Source organism: Empidonax traillii, unplaced genomic scaffold (assembly GCF_003031625.1).
Source record: "Empidonax traillii isolate 1590-97213 ecotype Southwest subspecies unplaced genomic scaffold, ASM303162v1 scaffold43:size1863611, whole genome shotgun sequence".
Classification (NCBI taxonomy): domain Eukaryota; kingdom Metazoa; phylum Chordata; class Aves; order Passeriformes; family Tyrannidae; genus Empidonax; species Empidonax traillii.
Window position 1 is genome coordinate 1,281,976 of NW_020955236.1, and position 20,953 is coordinate 1,302,928.

Consider the following 20,953-nt stretch of genomic DNA (forward strand, 5'->3'; position numbering starts at 1 on the left):
AGAGAAAAAGGAATGAAAGTCGGTAGGAAGGCTGAGTGACAAAACCTGCAGCTTCTCCCCAAGCACTGAAGCTTTGCTGTTCAACTACACCTGTAGAGCTGAAGGCTTTCACCTGTTACACACCAAGGACTGTCGCAGTAGAAAAAGTGACATAATACGGATTTGACACGTCCTGTGTAGAAAAACAGAGTAACTAGACATTAAGGCAGGCTTGCATGAAAATACAGCTGGAGCTACAAGCGGTGTTTTACCACTGGAACAGTTCTGAACAAAAAGGAAAACATTCCACAGGTCTTTGGTACATAGGTCACAGTGTTATAGTTTCGGATCAGACCAAGACTCCTGAGAAACTCTGAAAGAAAGATTTGCCCTTTCTTGCACTGATTGTTGTTTTAAACTTTTAAGATATAAAAAACGCTATGAAAGCCTCAGGTTTTAGAAGAGTTGAAGAATCCCAGAACATAACCAACTTTCCAGATTCATCCAGCGAGAACCAGCACCACCAAGTAGCAATTTCACAGCTGGTACAATACAGCTGAGACCAATCTGCTCGCCCAACCATTAGCTCTTTTAAAAAAGTTTGCAGTGATTGCACCAAGACACAGATCCAAATGGAAAAGGCCTGGCATGGGACAAAATTTAAGAAAAGGAAGGGGGCTGGGACATTTTAACGACCTGGTCTGGGCACAGAGCAGTGAACTGAGCAGCAGAACAGGCCTGAACATTCACACAATCCCCAGAACTAAGTAAAGGCTTAATAAAGTTACTCATCCAAACCTCGGCTAAGGTTCTTGGACTGACACCACACCAGGCCAGTGCAGCACATTAATGCCTCTCCCAAGGTTTTCACACCAGATCTGCCATCCCAAGGGGGTGGCACACCACAACCACCACCCCCAAACTCTCTTTCGGCCTTGTTTATGTGCAATTCTGAAGCCAAACAGGGTAAAGTTATCAGCAACAAAATGGGTTTGGAAGGAGAGACTCAACACCCGACCTACTAGAAACTTGTCACTTAAAACAAAATATTAGGCTATTTTAAAGAGCAAAACACCTTGAGTTACAAACAAAACTATCAAGTTTACGTTCAAATTGCGTACACATGTTTAATACTATTCCTGGTGCATTTTTAATTGCTTAGGCAGTTCTTAGAGAGTAAAATACGCAATCTAGAACATATGTTCTGGATTATTTTTTACAGATTACTTCATAAATTCGAAAAGTTTATTCTCTTCCCCCACAGGGAAAAAAAAAAGCCTTTAGAGAATAAACCCTGCAAGTATTAATAAAAGTTCTCTTTTCATTTCGGCACACATCCTTCTCTTTATTCTACATCCCTCGTCCCTGGGAATGGAAAGGAGGCTTTAGCTATAAATCAAACCAAGACAAGGTAACCAGGCTCAGCATCAAGACTCTCTCCCCAAGTCCCGCAGCCCTCTCAGCTATTTGAGGAATCTTAACAGAAAAAAAAAAAAAAAAAAAAAAAAAAAAAAAAAAAAAAAAAAGGAAGAAAAAAGGGGAAAAAAAAAAACAATTCTGCCGAGGACAGGGCAGCCCCCGAGAGGCATAAACGCCCCGCTCCCGGCGCGCTGGGGGCCCTGGGAGGTGCCGAACTCGCGGTGCCTGGGGCGCCCGCGGCGGGCGAGGCCGAGCGCCCCGGGCCGGCCCCGCGGAGGCTCCGCGGCCCCGCCCGGCGCGGTCCCCGGGCGGGCGGCGCTGCCTCGGGGCCGCTCCCGACCCCACATTGTTCCCGTCCCCGCGGCCGGCGCGGCGCTGCCCGGCCCGGCCTCCTCCCCTCCCTTCCCGCTGCAAACTTCGCCGCCCGCCCCGGACCTGCTCCGGCCCCAGCTCGGGCCCCGGCCCCGGCTCGGGCTCCGGCTCCGACTCGAAGTCCTCCTCGTCGGCGCTCGCAGACATGGCCATGGCTCATGGTGGGCCCAGGCGGAGCCGAGCTGACATGGCTGGAGCGGCGCTGCTGGCGGAGCCCCGCTCCCCGCACACACACACACACATGCAGGAGGAGGAGGAGGAGGAGGAGGAAGGGGGGCCGTGCATATTCATGCCAGGCAGCCAGGAAGGGGCTGGCCCTGCCGGCACGGCCAATCGCGGGCCGCTTCCACACCGCCGGCCTGCGGGGACAGCGGGCACGGCGCGGCCGGGGCACCGCGGCCGAGCCCCGCACACCGGGGGCGGGGGTTGTGCCGGCGATCACCCCGCGGGAACGGGCCCCGCGCCGTGGCGGGGCCGGCGGGGCGGGCCGGGCGCGGCCGTGCCGAGCGGCGCTGGGCGGGGAGGATGCGCGGCCGCCCGCGGGGCGCTCGGCGCTGCTCGGGCTGCTCAGACAAAGGAGACGCGCACAGACACACACACACACACACGCACACACACACACAGCACACCCTGCACCGCGATACCTGCGGCTCCCCGCCCGCCGCTCGGGCCGGGCCGGGAGCAGGGAGCCTCCATCCCTCGGGAGGAGGAAGCACCGAGCAAACTTCGGGATTGCGAGCGGCAGAACCGGCGCTGGGATGAGATGGGATACGAGGGGACCCGGCTTGTGTTGCTGGCCTCGCGCTGCTCCCCGTGCAGGCACCCACCCCTTCTTTTGCTTGCTCCCAAGGAACCATTTCCAGCCCCGCTCCGATCATCCTGACCCGCTGCTGGGGCTTTACAATTAAATGCCCTCCCCGCAGTGTGATATGTAAAACATCGGTCAGTCGGGGACCCGTTCTGGATCCAAAGGTCCCAGGGACCTGCCTTTTGTCCCAGGGGTCCCAGGGTCCTGCCAGTGTCCCAGGGACACTGCCTTTGCCCTCCAGAGCCTGCAGCTGAGGGTCACAGGCCTGAATTTGAGTGCTGGAGAAATAAATTTCCCTCTGGATTTATGGGCCTGCTTTCAGGGGAAATCCCGATTCCACTCAAGTTGTTAGGATTTTGCCTCCGGCTCCTACGCCCACAACACAGAATTAAACATGAGATTAAATATTTGCATGTGCTGAGCAACCAAGAAGCCATAAAGAAGCACATCTAATGGTCCTTGCATGAGGATTTTTGCCAAACTAGTTTCAGCTCAGTTCCCTGGTCCGAATTACCACATGGCATAAACAGTCCAGGTAGTTCAGGAAAAGAGGCAGCAACAGGCAGGAACTGGCACGGGAGCAAACAGCAACACAGCCCTTGTGACACCAGGATCCACACACTGAGACTGGTCATTCAAGTTTAAGTAACAAAATACAGTCAAACTTTAAATGTATTTACAGGCGACTGCTGATAAAGCCACGTGAATCGGCTGATTATGCCCCTTCCTTATTTTTAACATAGTAAATATCCATTCTTTGTTTGTACTCCTGTCCTCTTCCCAACTCAAATGATGGGTAGGTGATGGAATTCCCCCCATCCTGCTCATCCACCGCACCAGGAGCGAAGCATTTCCTTGCAGCACACAGTGGGGCTCCCCAGAAGGCGATGGGGTGTGCTCAGCCTGTCTCCTCAAGTTTCTCTCTCCCCTCATTGTGTTCGTACACAACCGGGAGCGGGAGCAGACGAAAGCTGAGGCACGAAAGGCATGTGCCTAAGGCCTTGGCTTTCAGAATCACAAGGTAATATCAGAATCCAATGTTTTCTGGAGGAGAGAAGAAGGGGGGGATGCATGTCCCATGACAGGCCTACAAAGGAGAGCTTTTAACTGCGAAGCAAGGATAGCTGAGACGACTACAGCCGTGGTACATTTGGCCTCCAGCAGCGGCAGGAGAACAGGTGACATCCGGAAGGAAGACGCCTGGTCCCACACCTGCCCGTGGGCAGACCAAGTCTCCACTAGCCCAGTTCCATGTGTAACCTGGCTCACACTTGTTTGTCCCTCCGGCCTTTTGGCTCCGTAATCCAGACAGGAGAAAAAAATAACTTGTGACATCCCCCAAGGACAATCCAGCAGTCACACCACAGCGAAATGTCATTCACAGCAAATTAAATCATGACAGAGATCATCCTACTCCCCTCATCTGCGGCGCGTCCCAGCACTCCTGATGTTTGCACTGGCCTCTCCGGGCTGCAGCAGCTCCCCTGGTGTATCCCACCCCAGCCCTCGCCCCACAGCCAGCCCTACGTGTCCAGGCTGCCACTTGCAGCAGCACCACAAGTGACAAATGAGCTCTAATTACGAAGCCTGCGTTAGGAGGGAAGACACACACACGCCAAGAATATCCTGGAATGATTTCCGAACGCTAGGTAAACTTTGCTGAGATGGTGTTTAAAAAAAAAATGGGAGAGGATATGATATAAAATAGCAAATTGGGAATCAGTGTGGGGGAAACAACACAATAGAATAAACTTTTCTGATTATAATTGCTCTCAAAAAACCTCATCCTGTATAAGAGCAGCTAACCATTCAAAGGAATATTTAATACACAGAGAGAACTATTAAGAGAGCATTTTCCAGCTCAATTCTTTCAGCTTGTCTACACTAGAGAACACTAAATTACAAACAAATAGTGAGCAACCCTTGTGTGAACAGCGTCTAGTTGCCCAGACTGGTGGAGTTTACAACAGCTTTGAACACAAAATAAGCAGCAGTGCCCCCAGTCCTGCCTGTAGTAGCAGAACTGTGTCCATACTTCAGCTTTGCGTGATGCAGTTCAGTAATAAATAACATCCTTAATTACCCTGCTGAATGAGCCGTAGTGAAAACGGCATGAAAACAGACAGTACCTTCTATTTTGAACTGTTGCTTTGATTGCACCTCACCTGAAGTCATATATAAGTCTCATCAATATCATAATCTTCTCCACAGAAACCAATTATGTTGTCACAAACTGAGACAATAACCTCAAGCGAAGAATAAACAGCAGGAGCAGATGAGTGCCAAAGAACCAGATTTTATTCTCATGCAAATATCCTTAAGTAGTAAAACCAAGATGGGGGAGGACGACTACAACCCCTGTGCTGTACTCACTCACTCCTGAGCATCTCTTGTACCAACAGACTTCAGGTGCTGCTTCCACTGCTAAACAGGAGCTGTTTTCATATTACACACTGGAGTTTATGATTCACACTATGAAGTGAAATAAAGTTTTTTATGTGGCACGAACACACCTTTGATTTCACCCTCCCTTGAAACTTTTTGTGCACCTTCGGAGAATATTATATTTAGCTGGTATTAGAAAAAAATATTTACGTGGAAACAATCAGACAAACAACCTCAAACCGGTTTATATGCAGGTCCTTGAAAAAAGATCTAGTGATTTGAGCTGCTGCAGCTTTCTGCAGGCCAGCACATATGTTTTTGAAAAGGAAACCCACTGAGATGTTTATGAATCACGATTATTGACCTGTATCAGAATAAGAGAGTTACCCAGTAGCTTTCTAAGGTTCATTGTTTTGGTGTAAGTGTCCATTCACATGAAATATGATCTTAACTGTTGGGCCTGGGCAAATTTCATGACACTCTTCTCAAGAGTTCTAGCCAATATTTCAGTTGCATTCTCAACACTAGCAGTGACAGTCTGACAACCTAAATATCCATGATCTTACTACTTCCTGCTAGCTACTTTATCTGAACTATGACATAAGAGTTGTCATCAGATGCACCGAGTATCCATCACATTCTCGTCAATAAACGGTCTGACTGATCAACCTCAGATCAAATAAAGCAACTCAAGATGAAATAATATTGATTGCTCCCTCCATGCCACGCCTCCAGCTCGTGCTTTCCTTAACCAGTATCCAGGAGCAGCAAAGGCAGTGAGGGTTGTACAACCTCCTCCTGAGGGATGACAGCCATGGGTTACTCCAGGGCAGTAGAGGAGCAGCACCCAAAACAGGTGAGGAACACACTCACTCCATCTCCCATATAACTTAAAAACAAAACAACCCCCTCCAAACCCCAACACCCTGTAGTCCTAAAAAAAGTAATAAGACTGCAGAAGGGTGAAACATGGACTCCATCTACCACACAAGACAGGTTCTTCTCTGCAGGAAGAGCCGTGGCATGACTGGGACAATCCACCGGGAAATTAGGGAAATCCTGCCATGCTTCCTTCTCCCACAGAACCATATTATGGCACAGAATATTTCCACAGCCCAGCTTGTGTCTCCAAGAGCCATGTTCTGTCAGTAAATGCAAGAACTAGTGAAGGAGGTTCCTAAGAAGATAAGAGCAGTGACTGCTGTGCTCTGGAGGAACATGCAAATAGATGTGGCTGAGAGAGTGGATTAACCGGAATACGTAACCTGCTTTGCTGCCAGTGGCTCAGAGTGCTCTGGCACACGGCACAGAACGCTGGGAGAGTCAGTTGTGTCCAACGTGTGGGCAGCAGCCTGAAAATCCAGAGACCAAACCCAAACAGAGGGTGAGCAAAGGAAAAGCTGAAGTGCAGTTTGCCTCGTGAGGGCTCACTGCTGTCACCTGCAAACTTGACTTGGATTTGTAGGGAAACATCCAGGACTAACAACCAAACCACACTAGGCTAAGACTCACAGCTGCTTTGCTTTTATTGGAATTCATCCATATGTTTTGTTTTATTTGTTGTTTTCGAAAAGGAGAGCACTCCTGTCCCTCTTCTATCTGGTCCAGTGCTTGCAGGAAAGCCATGAAGTTGAAACAAGCCCTCATTTATATTCTCAGCAGAGTTTAATTTCAGTGTGCTGTAGAACTAAAGGAAGCCATCTTCTTGGGGACAGAACATACAATTCAATTTTGTTCTGAAAAGTGCACGCAGGATTAATGTCCATAATTGCCCGGCACACACTGTGGGATGACAAACGCCTTCCCTGCCGCTCTGCCAATGTGCTTCGATCCAGAAACAAAACGATTAAGTTTCAGATACGTAACTCAGAGCTCAGATGGTTTTCATGTTGGGGTGGGGGACAACACAAGGATGCTGGAATTCTTCAGCCAGGTTCAAACCTTGGTGTTTTGCCTGGTTTTGTTGGCCAGGGCAGGCAAGCTCCTGGGGATAAAATTTGAGATTTGTCAACTCATTTCACATCCATTATCTGTGACAAAGGTCTTAAGACTCCGGTAGCTCTCATCAGCACTTTCGCTGTCATGAAATAAAGAGAAAGCTGCTGTCTTGAAAAATGGCAGTCAGGACGTAGTTGGGAAAAATTTGTGCAACTGAATATTCGTGCCTATGGAAGAAGAATGACAGTGGGGAAGAAAACATAAATCTTCTCGTGTGATACTTGGAGCACAACAGTTGGAAAACAGAGATGTCTGTTCATTTTTTTTTTCCAATCCATTTAGATTTCTAGTCAGAGTCAAAATGGCTCTAATTTACCTGTTTGATGTATTAATCACATAAAGGCATTGGTCAGATTTCAAAGCAAGTGGCTGAGAGCTGATAAGAAGTGAAAATATTAAGTCAAAGATGGAAGATTAAGAAGGTGCTCATTCAAGTCCTTGCTATTTATAATTACTCCCTGAAGGGACACAATATTTCAAGTACTGCCTCTTGAGGTGAGAAATAATCTGTCAAGTCACCAGGCAAAGCTTTTAGAAAAATACTGAGGCAACAGGCAGAAGCTCTTTCGTAGAATCACAGAATGGGCTGGGTTGGAAGGGACCTTCTAGACTGTAGTTCCAGCCCCACCGGGCACGTTGTATGTGATACCCATCCAGCAAAGCCTGAAACTCCTCGGGTCTGCAGGAATTACCACAGAACGAATTTGTCTGGAGGAACTAACGTTTGTGAGAGACCGAAAGAGTGCTCAGAAAAATAAACAGGTCAGGCAAGGAGCTGCTCTCCTCAGCAGCGCTGCCCCGGGAAAGCAGACGCTTGACAGGAACTCCCAGTGGCTTCAACAGCTTCCCCTCCTCTGCACAGCGCCCCGAGTCGTCTTGGGCTCTGGTGCATCAGGTTTTTTTTCCTGCTCCCAAGTGTAGTCAGAAGGGAAAGGCCTTGGTTTCACAGGCACAGAGTTACTGTGGGAAGTCCCCTACAAAAAATATCCCCCGAACCTCAACTGTGTGGTTTTGTTTCTTAATAGATTTGTCAGGAGCCAGAACTGGGGTATCTTTCTGAATATGTTTCAGCTCTCTCCTACCACATGGCATCTACTATCCTACAGTGTAAAAGAACACAAATTATTCAAAATTATTTAAATCACTGATTCCAATCACAACTTAAATCAGTAAAGAGAAAAACAAATTTAAATTGATTTAAATCCTCATTTTCTTTTGTATTTAAGTTATTTTCTGGGAGAAAAGTAATTATTAGCATCTGATAACTACCAAGAAATGTCTGATTTGCAGTCGATTATGAACTTTATAATCAGGACTTTTTATCAACAAGAAGGATTCACAATACACACATATTTGTATATGCAAATCTCCTTACAGACTACTGGCATTTAAAATTGTTGTTGACACCAAGCAGAGTTCAGGCTGTGCTGTGTGAGATCACTTCAAACACCTTTAAGCTGGTGCCTGGCAGGAATGAAATGTGACAGTTTAAATCCCCTTTTTGCTCCTGCCCCACTTGGAATGACTGATGGAAAACTTATTTGAATATCAACCAGAAAAATACATCCCACAACAATTTATACAGAATTGTTTTGCTCTCTATCTACCTATATCTTTTTTTATCCTTCCCAGATATTTTTTCAACGCCAGATAGACTCCATTTTTACTTTAAATCTTAAGTGCTTGTTTTTAATTGTCAGTATTTGCTTTCTAATACATTTGTATTCCCACAGGAAGTACCCTGAGCGGATCTCCAAGGACTTGTCTGTCCTAGGGAATCTGGCAGAGTTTTCCCACTGCTGCTGTAAGGAATGTTGCTTTCCTGGTGGTAGCCCCTGGGCAGGCTCCTGAAGCCGATGCTGGTTTGATGTTGTGCCATTTCTACGTGCTCGGATCTGTTTCAGACACTGCTCTGGTTAAAACACTAATTGCCGTAACGAGTCCCTCACTGCTCCTGCTTCTCTGGGTGGAGCTGGCCCAGCGATAGCTATGGCAGGAATTCTTGGTAAGCAAGCAAGTAAAAACTGGAAGTACGTATTCAAAGGTTTTCAGGAATGTTCTTTGTCCACCTCGCACCTCTCCCCCTGAACTGAAGGCAAATCTGGAGCAAAACGAGGCTCAACACTTCGGAAAAATCACATTGGTTTCAAGTTAATCCAAACACTCTGTTCTATGTTTCCCCCCCTAATTTCTGCACACAATCACATTTATTGTGCCCACTGATTCTTAGTCCATTTACTTACTATTTCTTAAGTTTGATCTGTTGCATAAAATTGGAGACATAAAGGAGCTCTGTTATTAAAACTTCTCAGCATTTTTAATGTGAAATACCATGAAAAGGGAAAAAGGTTCCTTGCTGGAAAATGGCAGCAGACATGTGAAAGTGCACAAGGACATCCATGGGCTCCATATCTGGAGATGGTGGCTAATCCAACTGCCTTTTATTATTTAAAATACAAGTTATTTCTAACAATCTGCCACCCTTTTCGCCACAGCTGTCTACTGGTTTCCTTGTGTGCTGCTTGGTTGAGACTCTGAACAATGATCAGAAATCTTATTTCCAGCCTAAACCTATTTATGGTATGTTTATATTCCCTTCTTCCCATGCCAACATTGTCCATTAGCTGAAATAACTCTTTTCCTGCCCCGATGTTTACACTCCCTGAAGTGCTCGCACAACAATCATCTCCCCCTCCAACTTCACTGTGCCAGGCTGAGCCACGCATGTCCTTCTGGTCCCTGCTCTTAAACATCACATCCTGAATCCTGAAGCTGTGTGGTTGTGGAATCCCAGATTCACCCTCACCTCAAAACTACCTGTAATGGAACTAGAATAGAGCGAGAAAAACGCTCCAACAAATGATATGGTTTGTGTACCAGGAAAGATTGAACTTACTTGGGGTTTTCACCTTGGGAGTGGGGAAAAAAAATGCTGAGACACTGGAACAGGGACATAAAATATCCTTGACAGCACAAAGATGAACAGAGACCTCATTCAAATTTCTCAAAACGCACGATACAGAGGGCATGAAGCGTATTTATGATATTAGAGGACGCATCTGAAACAACATAAGGAAGTACTTATCTACACAGAGCTTTATTAAACCGTGGGGGACGCTGCCACAGGATGCTGTGCAGATCAAAAAGATCAACAGGTTCCACAAATTATTAGGTAAATTCGCAGAGGGGAAAAAAATTCTACCAGGGGACACTAAGCAGCAAAGATGAAGATACAATCTTCCAGCTTAACGGGAAGATAAGCAAAGGGAAGAGCTCTGTGTTTTGCTTCGTTCCTTCGCCTCTTGAAAATGCTGTGAGTGAGCACCACCAAAACTGGGCTTTGTGCTACAACGACTGGGGGCTGATGGGGCACGACTTTCCTCAGCCACACTGACCAGCCTCTTGCTCTGCCCTCACAGATTATTCTTATGAGTTATCCTTCCTTTTCAGATCCATGGATGTATCTGCAGAACTCTGCAAAAAGATTTCTAGTAAAAATAAAGGGGTAAAAACTAAAGTGCTGTAGGACAGAACTCACTAATGACTGGAATCACATGCTGCCACCTCAGAAGCTTCCTTTCAATGACCACTCCCCAACTCAAAAACACAACAGCAAAACACTCAGCCTGAGGAATGTTGTTTTTTTGTTTCCCCCCCCCCCCAATTATCACTTTTTCTGCCTAGTTTTCATGCCCTGATACAGACCTATAAATGTTATTTACGTTGCCAATTGCAGGGAAGGTTGTGTTTAAAAAAAACCATAATCCAATTAAAATTTCAGTTTGTGGTCTTCACTAATTAATAGTACTCCTTTAAATAAGAATATTACCATTTCCTTATTATGTTTCTTAAGTCTCTTCTCTTAAAATCAACAGGTAAAAAAACGACACAGAGAAATGGTATGAACAGGCATCAGAGAAAAAGCCCCATATTACAGCATTTTCTACCAGCTACTGAAAATTACAGCTCCATCTCCTGCTCACAGCCAGACTTATATATATTTGGACACTCACTATCATTACAGATGCAGTGGCTTTAGGTTTGTGCCAGGTAAGAAAGATGAGAATCCAGCTCACAGTCTGCATTTCTAACTCTTCACAGAACTAGAGAGTCCAAACATATTTTAGTTCTTTATAGCTGCTCTTCATAGACAACTTAAGATCTTTATCACAATAAAAACAGAAGGCACTGCCACAGAGTGTAATTACACGCTGCTGGAGTTGACTGTTGTCCCCCAGAAATAGGAAATGGGTTGAAAAATGCGGTTTCTGCTCGGGCCATATTCTGAGTTCCTTAAATGAAATGCTATCTCCAATCCCTGGGCAGAAAAATGGGAACTCTGGAACGCCGGCAACTCCTGAGAGTGGGCTTCAAGATTGGGCTTGGTGGTCGCCAGCTTCCCACACCGGTGATCCATCGGCCATGAGTCGCCACAGTGGAAGATCAGGTTTAGGCCCTGCCCTCTGTTCACACCATCCAAAAGTTCATGTCCCAGGGATGGGGGAGAAGTTAGTTAGGATGTTTCCTTACTCCTCTTTGGTTGCTTAAGAACCCAGCATTTCAAGGCATCACACCCTATGGAGCCCTTCCTGTCGGACAGTGGACAACCGTCACATGGCAGGATTTGGTCAAAGGCTGGACGTGATCCCGCAGGTTTTTGCCAACCTTAATGATTGTAACCCCCCAAGGGAACACTGAGCCCTGCACTGAGAGGGGACATCCACTGCTGCACGGCCCCCAGCACAGGAGTGGGATCCACAGCTGTATCCGTGCTGGCAGCCAGCTGGGAATCCCTGGGAACATCTAATCTAGTCTGCTGTCCAGTCTGAAGGTACAGGAACTGTCACTCAGCCAGCAGGACAGGCAGGTTTCAAATATCCACTCGGTCCCACATTCCTGATTCCTTAAACAGGCCTAGATTAGGACTGTTGTACATACCCTAAGATCCCTGGCACTGGACTGTTTTCTCCTAGTCTATAGCTAAAAGAAAAAGGCAGATTCTTGCTTCTTCTGAAAGAGATTTTTGAAAGAGGGAAAAAACCCCCTGAGGTGCCTAAAGGAATGTAATTATTATGGTAAATAATTATCAATAAATTAGAAGCACAAACGACTCAAAATAGCTCCATAAAGATGAGTAAATACAATCTGAAGAGGTGCCTATGAATCGCACACCGCATCTCTATTACCATAAAATAATAATGGTTCACGCACTTTACTAAAAAACTTCGCGCTGAAGATGCCACAGGTCTTTGCAAACATTAATTTCATCTCCCAGCCCCCCAGATGGGAAGCCCCATCTCCATCTGGAAAAGCTCAGGGAGCAGCAACGTGCCATTCACCTCCTGCGACACCAGGTGCTGCAGCAGAGCTGGGAGCGGACGCAGACCCCGGCCTCCCATTTTGTGCACTAACCACGACATCATCAAATGTCACCCACTTCTTTCATCTCCTCACCACACCATGGCCGATTATTACTTCTGTTTCTTTCCCCAGGGTGTGATTTCCTTTGTCAGGGCACTGCAGGATCACTGACAGCCCCAAATGCCTTTGGAAGAGGCGGGCAGGGGTGACGCAGCACGGAGGGGCCTTCCCTGTCCTGAGTTAAATGTCCTGCCCATCCCACCTTCTCCTCTGTGCAGTGGGATTTGAGGTGAATGGACACATTTCTTCCCTAAACCCCAGCATGTCCCAGGCTTCAAGCAGCTGTTCTCTAGCCCAGAGCTGTGCCTGCTGCTGGCACGTCACACGAACAACACGTTAAGGAAACTGTAACTCAGTTTTGAAGGGAAATATTATTTGCTGCTTCAAAAATCATTCAGATTATCAAAGGCATGTCCTTTCAAAAGCAAGTCAACATAACTAAGCTCACCCTTCCACAACTTGGGTTATTCACGCAGTCACTCCCTGTCCCTGTTCCAGGGATCTCTGGCTTCAGTCAGAGTTCTCTCCCTCTGCTTTTCTCAGTACTTGTCTCTCTCCTAATCCTGCTCTCTCACCATTTCTAGTCTCTTCCCCTCCTTTCTTTACAGTCATTTCCATTTTCTTTGAAATGTTTTGGCATTTAATGCTGGCTTTATTCTTCCTTCTCCATCTGCTGCTCTTGTCTTTCTAAATCTCTTCTGGAGCCTTCTCTTGGGCGAAAGCAAGAACCATGTTTTCTCTTTATTGCCTCTTCTTTCTGGATTTCAATTCCCTTCTTTTTCTTTATCTTGGAATCAGACAATGCCCCTCTCCCCTGGAAGCCCCCCAGGAGCTGGTACTGTGCTGTGTTGGATCTCCTGCTCCCTTTGAACACAAGGATCTCAGGGAAGGGACTGGGAAGTATCTGCCATTTCTCCTATAAGCTACAAAAGACTGCAGAAAGCAAAATTACTGGTAGGTTTTACTCCCCTGCTTTGTGCTTGTGGAATCTTCTGGCCATGGAGACCTGCTCCACCAGCTACAATCCACTTTTCAAGAGAGCTTCCCCCTCCCTATGGGTTTTTCTTCTCTGTAAAATCTTCTATTTAATTATCAGGGCTTACAGGCAACAAAGGAGAAATAACCAAGCTTAACTACTAACACTGCTTTTAGACAAATCTCCCCTATATTGTCTTGCCCACAGATTTTAATTTGGGACTCAAAGGCTCAACTCTAAGACATCTTTTCCCAGCCTGTTCACTTGGCTTCTGTTCCCAGGAAAGGAAATAGCTGCAACATGGGAGATGACAAGGACATTTGCCAATCAGAAGCACAAAAACAAATTCCTCTTTGATAACACCAGCCCTATCTGCACGGGTACCTTTCCACTAAAATGTAAGACATAACACCAACTGATCACAGACCAAGCAAAGCAAATGTGAAGAGAATGGTGAAAGAACTTCTTCTGCTAAATTTTTTTTTTATTTCCAAACTTCAACCCAAAGCCTGACTTTCTGTGAAAGTTTTCCTCTCATTTGTTATTAACTGATGTGTTTATCATTGTCTTACCACTGGAAATGACGCCTTCTAAAAGCTTTTGCTTTCAGAAAGGCTAAAGGAAAGTTAAAAAAAACTCCTCTTGCAGCCAGCAAGAGGGATTTTGCAAAGAGGGATAAGATTTAAGTCACAAAAATTACAAATCTTTTACAGTTGCAGTTATGTTGCCAGTACACAGAAATAAAATAGAAGAAATGAAGCCTTTATCAAGGATTCCAAAATAAAGTGAACAAGAACATTAGCAAATGCCAAAGCTTATAAAAGCCTCAAAGCACCAAGATCCTCCCTTCCATCACAAGCTCAAAAGCAAGTCAGTTGTTTCCTAGTTTTGTTATAAAAGAACCTTTCCTCTGGTCACAGAGATTTTGCTTTATTCGATGGCTGGATGTGCCGACCAAGGAATGAACAGCAGCCATCAAAACAGTGGAGTGGAGAATCCCACACCTGCTTCTCAAGGTTCTCCACTGTTGTTTCTAAACAAATAAATGTTTTAAACACGGGGCATGTTCCCATGGGATTTACTACAGGCTAAATGGTAAACATGTCTTGAACAAGATACAAGTTATCTGAAATGTGCTGAGCTAAAACCCAACAAGAAACCAAGAAGGAACATGACGTGCTCCTCCTGCCCCCCTCTCCTCTGGCAGTTGCATGTTTATGGTCTCCTACTTCCCATGTGAGAACAGCAGATTCTCGTGGCTGCATGAGGTTCAGATGCAAAGCCATGAGAAGTGCACCAGCACAGAAGGCAAGAACAGGGCAAATTATTTCCCCTGGTAATTATTTGAAAGGTATCTGCAATGAAAACAGCAACAGATTTGCAGTTTGAAGCCTGATTTAAGCTGACCGACCTTTTCAGCGTTTCTAAAGGAATAATGGATTATAAAACTAATTCAGTGAAAAATGAAAGCAAAAATAGAAGCGATGAGACATCTTCTAAATAAGCAAAGCTGCTTTTACAGCATGCTGAATAACTGGAGTGTGGTAAACATACCACTGTTATAAATAACATCCAGCCTTTTGACATCATTCTTTAGTTAATTATTTCAAATTCTTTATAGGCATTAACAAAGCAAACCTCAGGGTCGACCTGCAAAGTGAAAATAATTACTCCCATATATACAGGAGGAAAAATTAAGATATAAGGACAGAAAACAATCCTTCAAAGTTACAGTGGCCTGTTGTACAGAGAATTCAGGAAGTCTCATAGTGTAAGGCAAAACCCATTCCCTCATTCAGAAGAAACTGTTCACTAAATGACTGGTTTGTAGAATTTACACACCATTGAATTTTACACAAAATGTTTTTAGATTTCACCATAACTAGTAAATGACCAATGCTCAAAGTTTTATACTGACAAGTAAGGCCCAAACAAATTCTTTTTAAATGGAAACTCTAACGATTTCTCCCTGCTGAGGCAATTTCTTGTTCTGCTTCAAGACCTAATCATAAACCCATTAAAAATTAACATTTTTTGTTAAAAATGCTAGAAACTGCCAATGGATCATAGACAGCACTTTGTCAGATTATAGATCAATAAACACCAGACCACAACAATAATTAGTAAGTAATTGTTATCTCATTACCTTTGGGGTCTTCTTGGGCCAGCTGACCACAGGGACACCCGAAATGGCGAGATTTTGGTCATCATCAGCATGTTCCTTCAGTATGTTCTGTTGGAAATGAAAAGGCCTTTATTAACCAGAGAAACAACTGCAGAGTGCAGAGACCTACAGAAGACAACACTCCACTCTGATGACAGACTGAGGAGATCTCTGCAAGTTACTTTTGCTTCCAAACTTCCAACTCACACTGAAACTCTCGCACCTGTCGTTAACATCCAAGGTGTGAAACTTCTTGCAAAACAGGGAGCAAAATCATCCATCAACCACCTCAGATGTTACAGACTTCTTTAATATTGGTGTCCAAGACCAGTGTCTTACCACTATCACCTCTCTCTTTAAATCCAGCTCACTAAATCCCAACCAAACCCACGACTGACACCTCTCCTGACCAAGTCTACAAAAGGCCTGAGAAACCCCAGGGCTCTGCCACCGTTATTTCAGCAGTCACAGGGCATCAGGTGTGTAGTTTAGAGCAATCCTCAGAATGTTCAGATGCCTGAATATTCAGGTAAGCCAAGATACACAAGTATGCTCTGTAACCTTTCATCTTTCTGCACGTGACAATCCAAGAGCACCGTCATTCCCGCAGCCCTTCCTTCCCCACTGATGGGCAGGCCAGAGCTGCTGGAATCCAGTCCCCTTTATGTGATCAGGTGAGGCATTCAGGTTCCTGAGTGTTCACTGGGAAAGGACCTGACTCCAGACAGTGAAGTATTAAGGGGAAAAAGGATTGGCCTGCCCTCCCTTCCACCCCCACCGAACCCTTTTGCTTTGCTGCACTGTTCTAGAAATCTCGTGAGTGGGCTGCACTGGCTGACACAGCTCCCACTGTGAATCACTCCCATGACCAGTAACTCAACACAGAGGTGGTAAAACACTCTGTTTAAGTGTACTCAGTTGTGCAGCTGGGAACAGTCCCTGCTCACTTCCCATGACTCCCTACGTGCTCACTAACTTAACTACCCAGCTCTTCATTTGGTGGCTGAAAAAAAGAAGAAATGAAAACAGAAAGGAGGATTCTGCTGTGCTGCTGGAAACTGGAGCCCAAATCAGCACTAACAGGTTAAAGGCAAAGGAAAAAAAAATGCTCCAATAGAACAAACAAGAATTGCAGGTTGGAAATTACCTCAACATAACATTTAGGAGATAAATCCAATGAAGTTCAATGGTGCTACTCCCAAGTACATGAAAAAAGCTTAATTAGCCAACAACAGGCACCAGGCTCCGTCAGTCCCCAGTGCAGAGCTCTAGTAATTAGAAATTTCACACACTATACAAAAAGAGCTTAAAATACAGTAATTGTTTTAATAGGAAGTGCACTTGAATTCATCTGTAATCATCCAGCTAAAGCCCGGGGTACGATGGCATGTTCCAGTCCCCAAGAGGCCGTGTTTGGATGAGTGTCCCTGGGGCTGGCTTCCTCCCTGGAGCTCAGACAACCTGTCACACTCAGCCCAATTCCCCAGCCTGTGCTTAAACGAGAGCTGTGTTCCTAATGAACAGCACAGCACCAGCACAGCACTGCTCCCCCAGACACAGCGCACCAGGAAGGCTGTTCTGGACACTGGTTAGGCCGAAAGCAGCACCATCTGCAGCACCAAAATCAGCAATACCAGTACAATTCCAGGTTATCAGCCCGGTGCTGCGGCTGCACTCAGGGGTTTGCAAAGGTCAGGAGTAAAACCCAGCTTGCCCAACCCTGGTTGTGATGCAGAGCCTGTGTTGTACCTGCAGCCGTGTGCTCCTCCAGTGACACACCCAACATCTCTCACCTGTGGACTAATCATTGGCATATCAACTCTGGGGGCTTAATGAGCACCTCTTTTCTCGTGTCCATTTTTATTTTGAGAGGGATCACTGCATTAACTGAACTGTGACCACATTCTGAAAGCTAGCTTTCCATCCTAAAAACAGAGAGGATTTTGTAATCTCATTGCAAAACCAAAAATCTCCAGAACAAGGCAGCGCTTGAGAGCCATATAAACAAAGGACAAATTAATTCCCTTTTGATTTTGCTACTCCTAGATTTGAAAGCCTGTAAGACAGAAATCCTTAGCATTTCCACTGATGACTGTCAGAGACTCGGAGTTCAATAGAAAGCAGACTATATTCCAAGAACTTGGCAAGGTAATGAAGGTTTCTTGTTATCATACGCATCACGTGAAAATATTATCCAAGGAGAAATGTAAAACTATGGCAGCTTATCATCTCAGGCAGCTGAAAACAACGGCTGTCTGCGCAGCAGAGCCACAGTTGCACTGACTGGAGCGTCAAGTGTCAGAGCACAACAGGCTGGAGGAGGCAGATTTTTGTTCACCTGCTTAAAAACAAGGGAAAAAAAAAAAAAAGATAAAGAAAAGCCATGGGGCTCCAGTTAGAGAAACAACATGATGCTCCTCCAGCACAAGGCAGCCCGATTCATTACGCTTGAGGGCTGTGGTGACAACAGCAGGTATGGAGGAAAGAAGCTGATTAACTATGTAAGAATTCAGCTTAGCCATTAATTTCAAAAGCACAGCAAGGAATGACTCCCCTGAAATGCATTCAGTAGAGGGAGTTTTTTTCCTGTCATCAGAATGAGAAGGGGGTAAGATTTCTTGGCAAGAAAAAGTAAGAACATATTTCAGTAGATATCATCTGTCTTGCACAAGAATCTTCTCCTGCTGCCAAGGAGTTGCGGATATTTGACAAACTCTGTTCTTCAAACTGAGTTTCTTCTGCCCTAATGGACTTCCACAGGCCCTGCTGGAGAAGGGCAGCATTTTTGCTTTGAAGTGGGGAAGGTCTGTGGCATTATTAGGAGGCAGATCTCACAATCCCGTTCCCCAACAAGCACAAAGGAATTCCCATCCTGCTGGCAACACACAGAAACATTGTGTGTGGAAATCAGAGGCTGCACACGGGCAGGGATCCCTGGCAGGGTGTTCAGTGTGGGCTGCACACTGCCACGATCAAAGGTCTGCTCAGCCTTACCTGCCCTGTGATGTGGGGTGCAAACTACACCAAGGAGTACGATGGTTACCTCTCCAGTCTCTTCTCCGTGCCTAAGCCCACCCCAGCTGCATCTTTGATAGACTGAAATACTGGCTGGTAGCTAAATATGAAGTGGAGAAGCCACATGATGAAACTCTTCCAATCCCCCAGGCCACCATCTGAGTACAATTACCTCTCGGTGACTTTCTTCCCTGCCTCTCTTTCTCATCCTACTCAAAAGTACCTCAGTAGGTACTTTTCTAACAGGTCACCTGAGATTTAATTTTTAATCTGGGAGCTGGAGTTGTTGCACTATTTATACTTCATTTCAGGGCACGAATATTTGGCAAACAAGGTGTGACTGAGGCTGCACCAGCAAGGCTGTGAGGACAACGGCCCCAGTGACCTCTGGCTGCTCACCCTGCCCACAGCTGCAGTGCCAGGCCCTCTGTCCTTCTGCAGCTGGGTCAGCTGAGCGCTCCCAGGGAGGGAATCTTCACCTGTACAGCCCCTTCCCCTCACACAGCGGCTCCACAGACACCTGGATCTCTCGGATCCATCAGCCATGGAGCGAACACTGCTTTGGGAATCTCTGTGCAGGCCTCTCAGAAGCTCCTGAGGTGCCTAATGCAGGACTCAGGCGATGCAGTGCCAGCAGGGGATTTAATTCCTCGTTTGAGCTGAGGGAAGGACTGACCTGCTCCCCAAGTCAGGCTGTTACTCTCTGCCCAGAAGGCTCCCTGGTGCTGCTGCACTCCATCGATCACGGTGATAAATGGGTTCTCAATCTGCAGAGGCAGCAGTTGGCACTTCTGGATTGCTGTGTCCCCACCAGACAGCTGCAGTTAGTTTGGAGCTCAGATGATGTGCAGGGAATTTACACAGGCTTAGTTTAGTTTTCAGTCTCCCTTCTCATAAGGAAAATAAATTACTTTCCTGCAAAAAAGTCTCCCCTACTTGACATTAAATAGCTGTAGTTGTATTTACCACTAAGAGCAGTAATCCAGTCACCCATCCTTTACTATATTCTGGCTCAGCTGGCAAAGCATGGATTCTTTGTGAGCTACCCCGATTAGTTCTGTGAAACTTCACATCACTGAATAAAATGGTTTCCTTTCTCCAGTTTAACTACCCATATCCCGTTTTCTGAAAACATTAATTATCTTCCTGAAGCACAAAGACAGACTTGAATGTCATACAGAAAAGTTCCTGAGTGTATTTCATTAAGAAATAAAAGTGCTACAATAAACACGGATTTATTTTCTTCAGGAAGAAACTTGTTTAAGAGTTTCCAAGCAGACCAAGAGCTTTCAGACTTTGTCAGAGCATGTTCTTGCTATGCATTTGTTAAAAATAACTCTCAAATGGGTGCACTAAAAGGGTATTTTTAATAGGATGCATTATTAATACATCACATGCCCGAAAGTCGGGTTGCCCATGAAATAAACCTTGTGAGTACAGCCAAATACAGGCCCAGCATGGCTCATCTGCACAGCCTCTGCAGGATTCCTACATCCACTCAGTCCCACAGATGACTGATGCCCTGGATATTCATCAGGGTGAGGTAAAGGAGCCAGGCTTTTGCTCACTCCATGGCTGATGCTATCAGCAAAACCCCCTCGTTATTATCTGTACAGCTTGGAAAACCAGTAGCAAAGTAAGAGGGAACATGATTCAGTGGTCAAGGAGATAAATACCATTCTGGAAAAATGGACTGTATTTCTTCCTCTGCCATTATGTCTCTATGTGGCACAGGGCAAAATCTTTTAAATCAGGTTTCCACAGGCAGTCATGAATCGTGTGTTCCTGCTCTTCCTCACACCTGGCTTGGGATCTGGATGCTAAAGATCAGCACTTCTCTGCAGAAACGTTAGGCAATTACAGTTTCACTATAATTACGCTTATCTTTTGCAGGTATCATTGTTAAATAACACTCACTTTTCTGAAAATCCCATCCCTGGCCCATGAAGCCAGTAGCCAAAATTATGGTGGCTTTTATCCTAATCTCTTTGCACCCCAGTTCCCTCCCTGTGACAACAGCAGCTCATCCATTACCACGTGTGAAGCACGGGATGAGGACCCCTGGGAACCTCCATGTTCAGCTCAGGGGCTGCCTTAAATGTGGGTCAATATTGTAAAAAGATGGGTAAGAACGTTCTTTAACCGTTCTTTAGACACTGTTCAAGAAGATGTTTGAGTTAAGAAGGTTTTAGAAAGGTCTTGCTCTGACTGATCTGTCTCAGACTCGCCAAACGCACAGAGGTGATTCCAGGGAAAACAATTCTGCAGCATTCACGGTGTTTAGATGTGGTCATGGGCTCTTTTAACCAGCAGGGAACCATCAATATCCAGATGTTGGGATACATCCTGATGGTTACAGTGTGCGCTGGCAAGGGGAGAAAGTTTAGAAGCAGGAAGTCATCAAAGGAGATGGAAC

The 20,953-nt window shown here is 45.7% G+C and overlaps 1 protein-coding gene across 7 annotated transcripts in view; it reads right to left on the bottom strand.

Annotated features, from left to right (window-relative positions):
- The window catches only part of KDM2B (lysine demethylase 2B), a 110,886-nt gene that overhangs the window by 24,722 nt on the left and 65,211 nt on the right, over positions 1 to 20,953 (bottom strand). For all 7 annotated transcript variants that reach the window (XM_027878550.1, XM_027878544.1, XM_027878547.1 and 4 more), the window contains one exon: positions 15,505 to 15,591. In XM_027878550.1, coding sequence (XP_027734351.1) covers positions 15,505 to 15,591 — 87 coding nt within the window. The remainder of the gene's footprint in view (positions 1 to 15,504; positions 15,592 to 20,953) is intronic.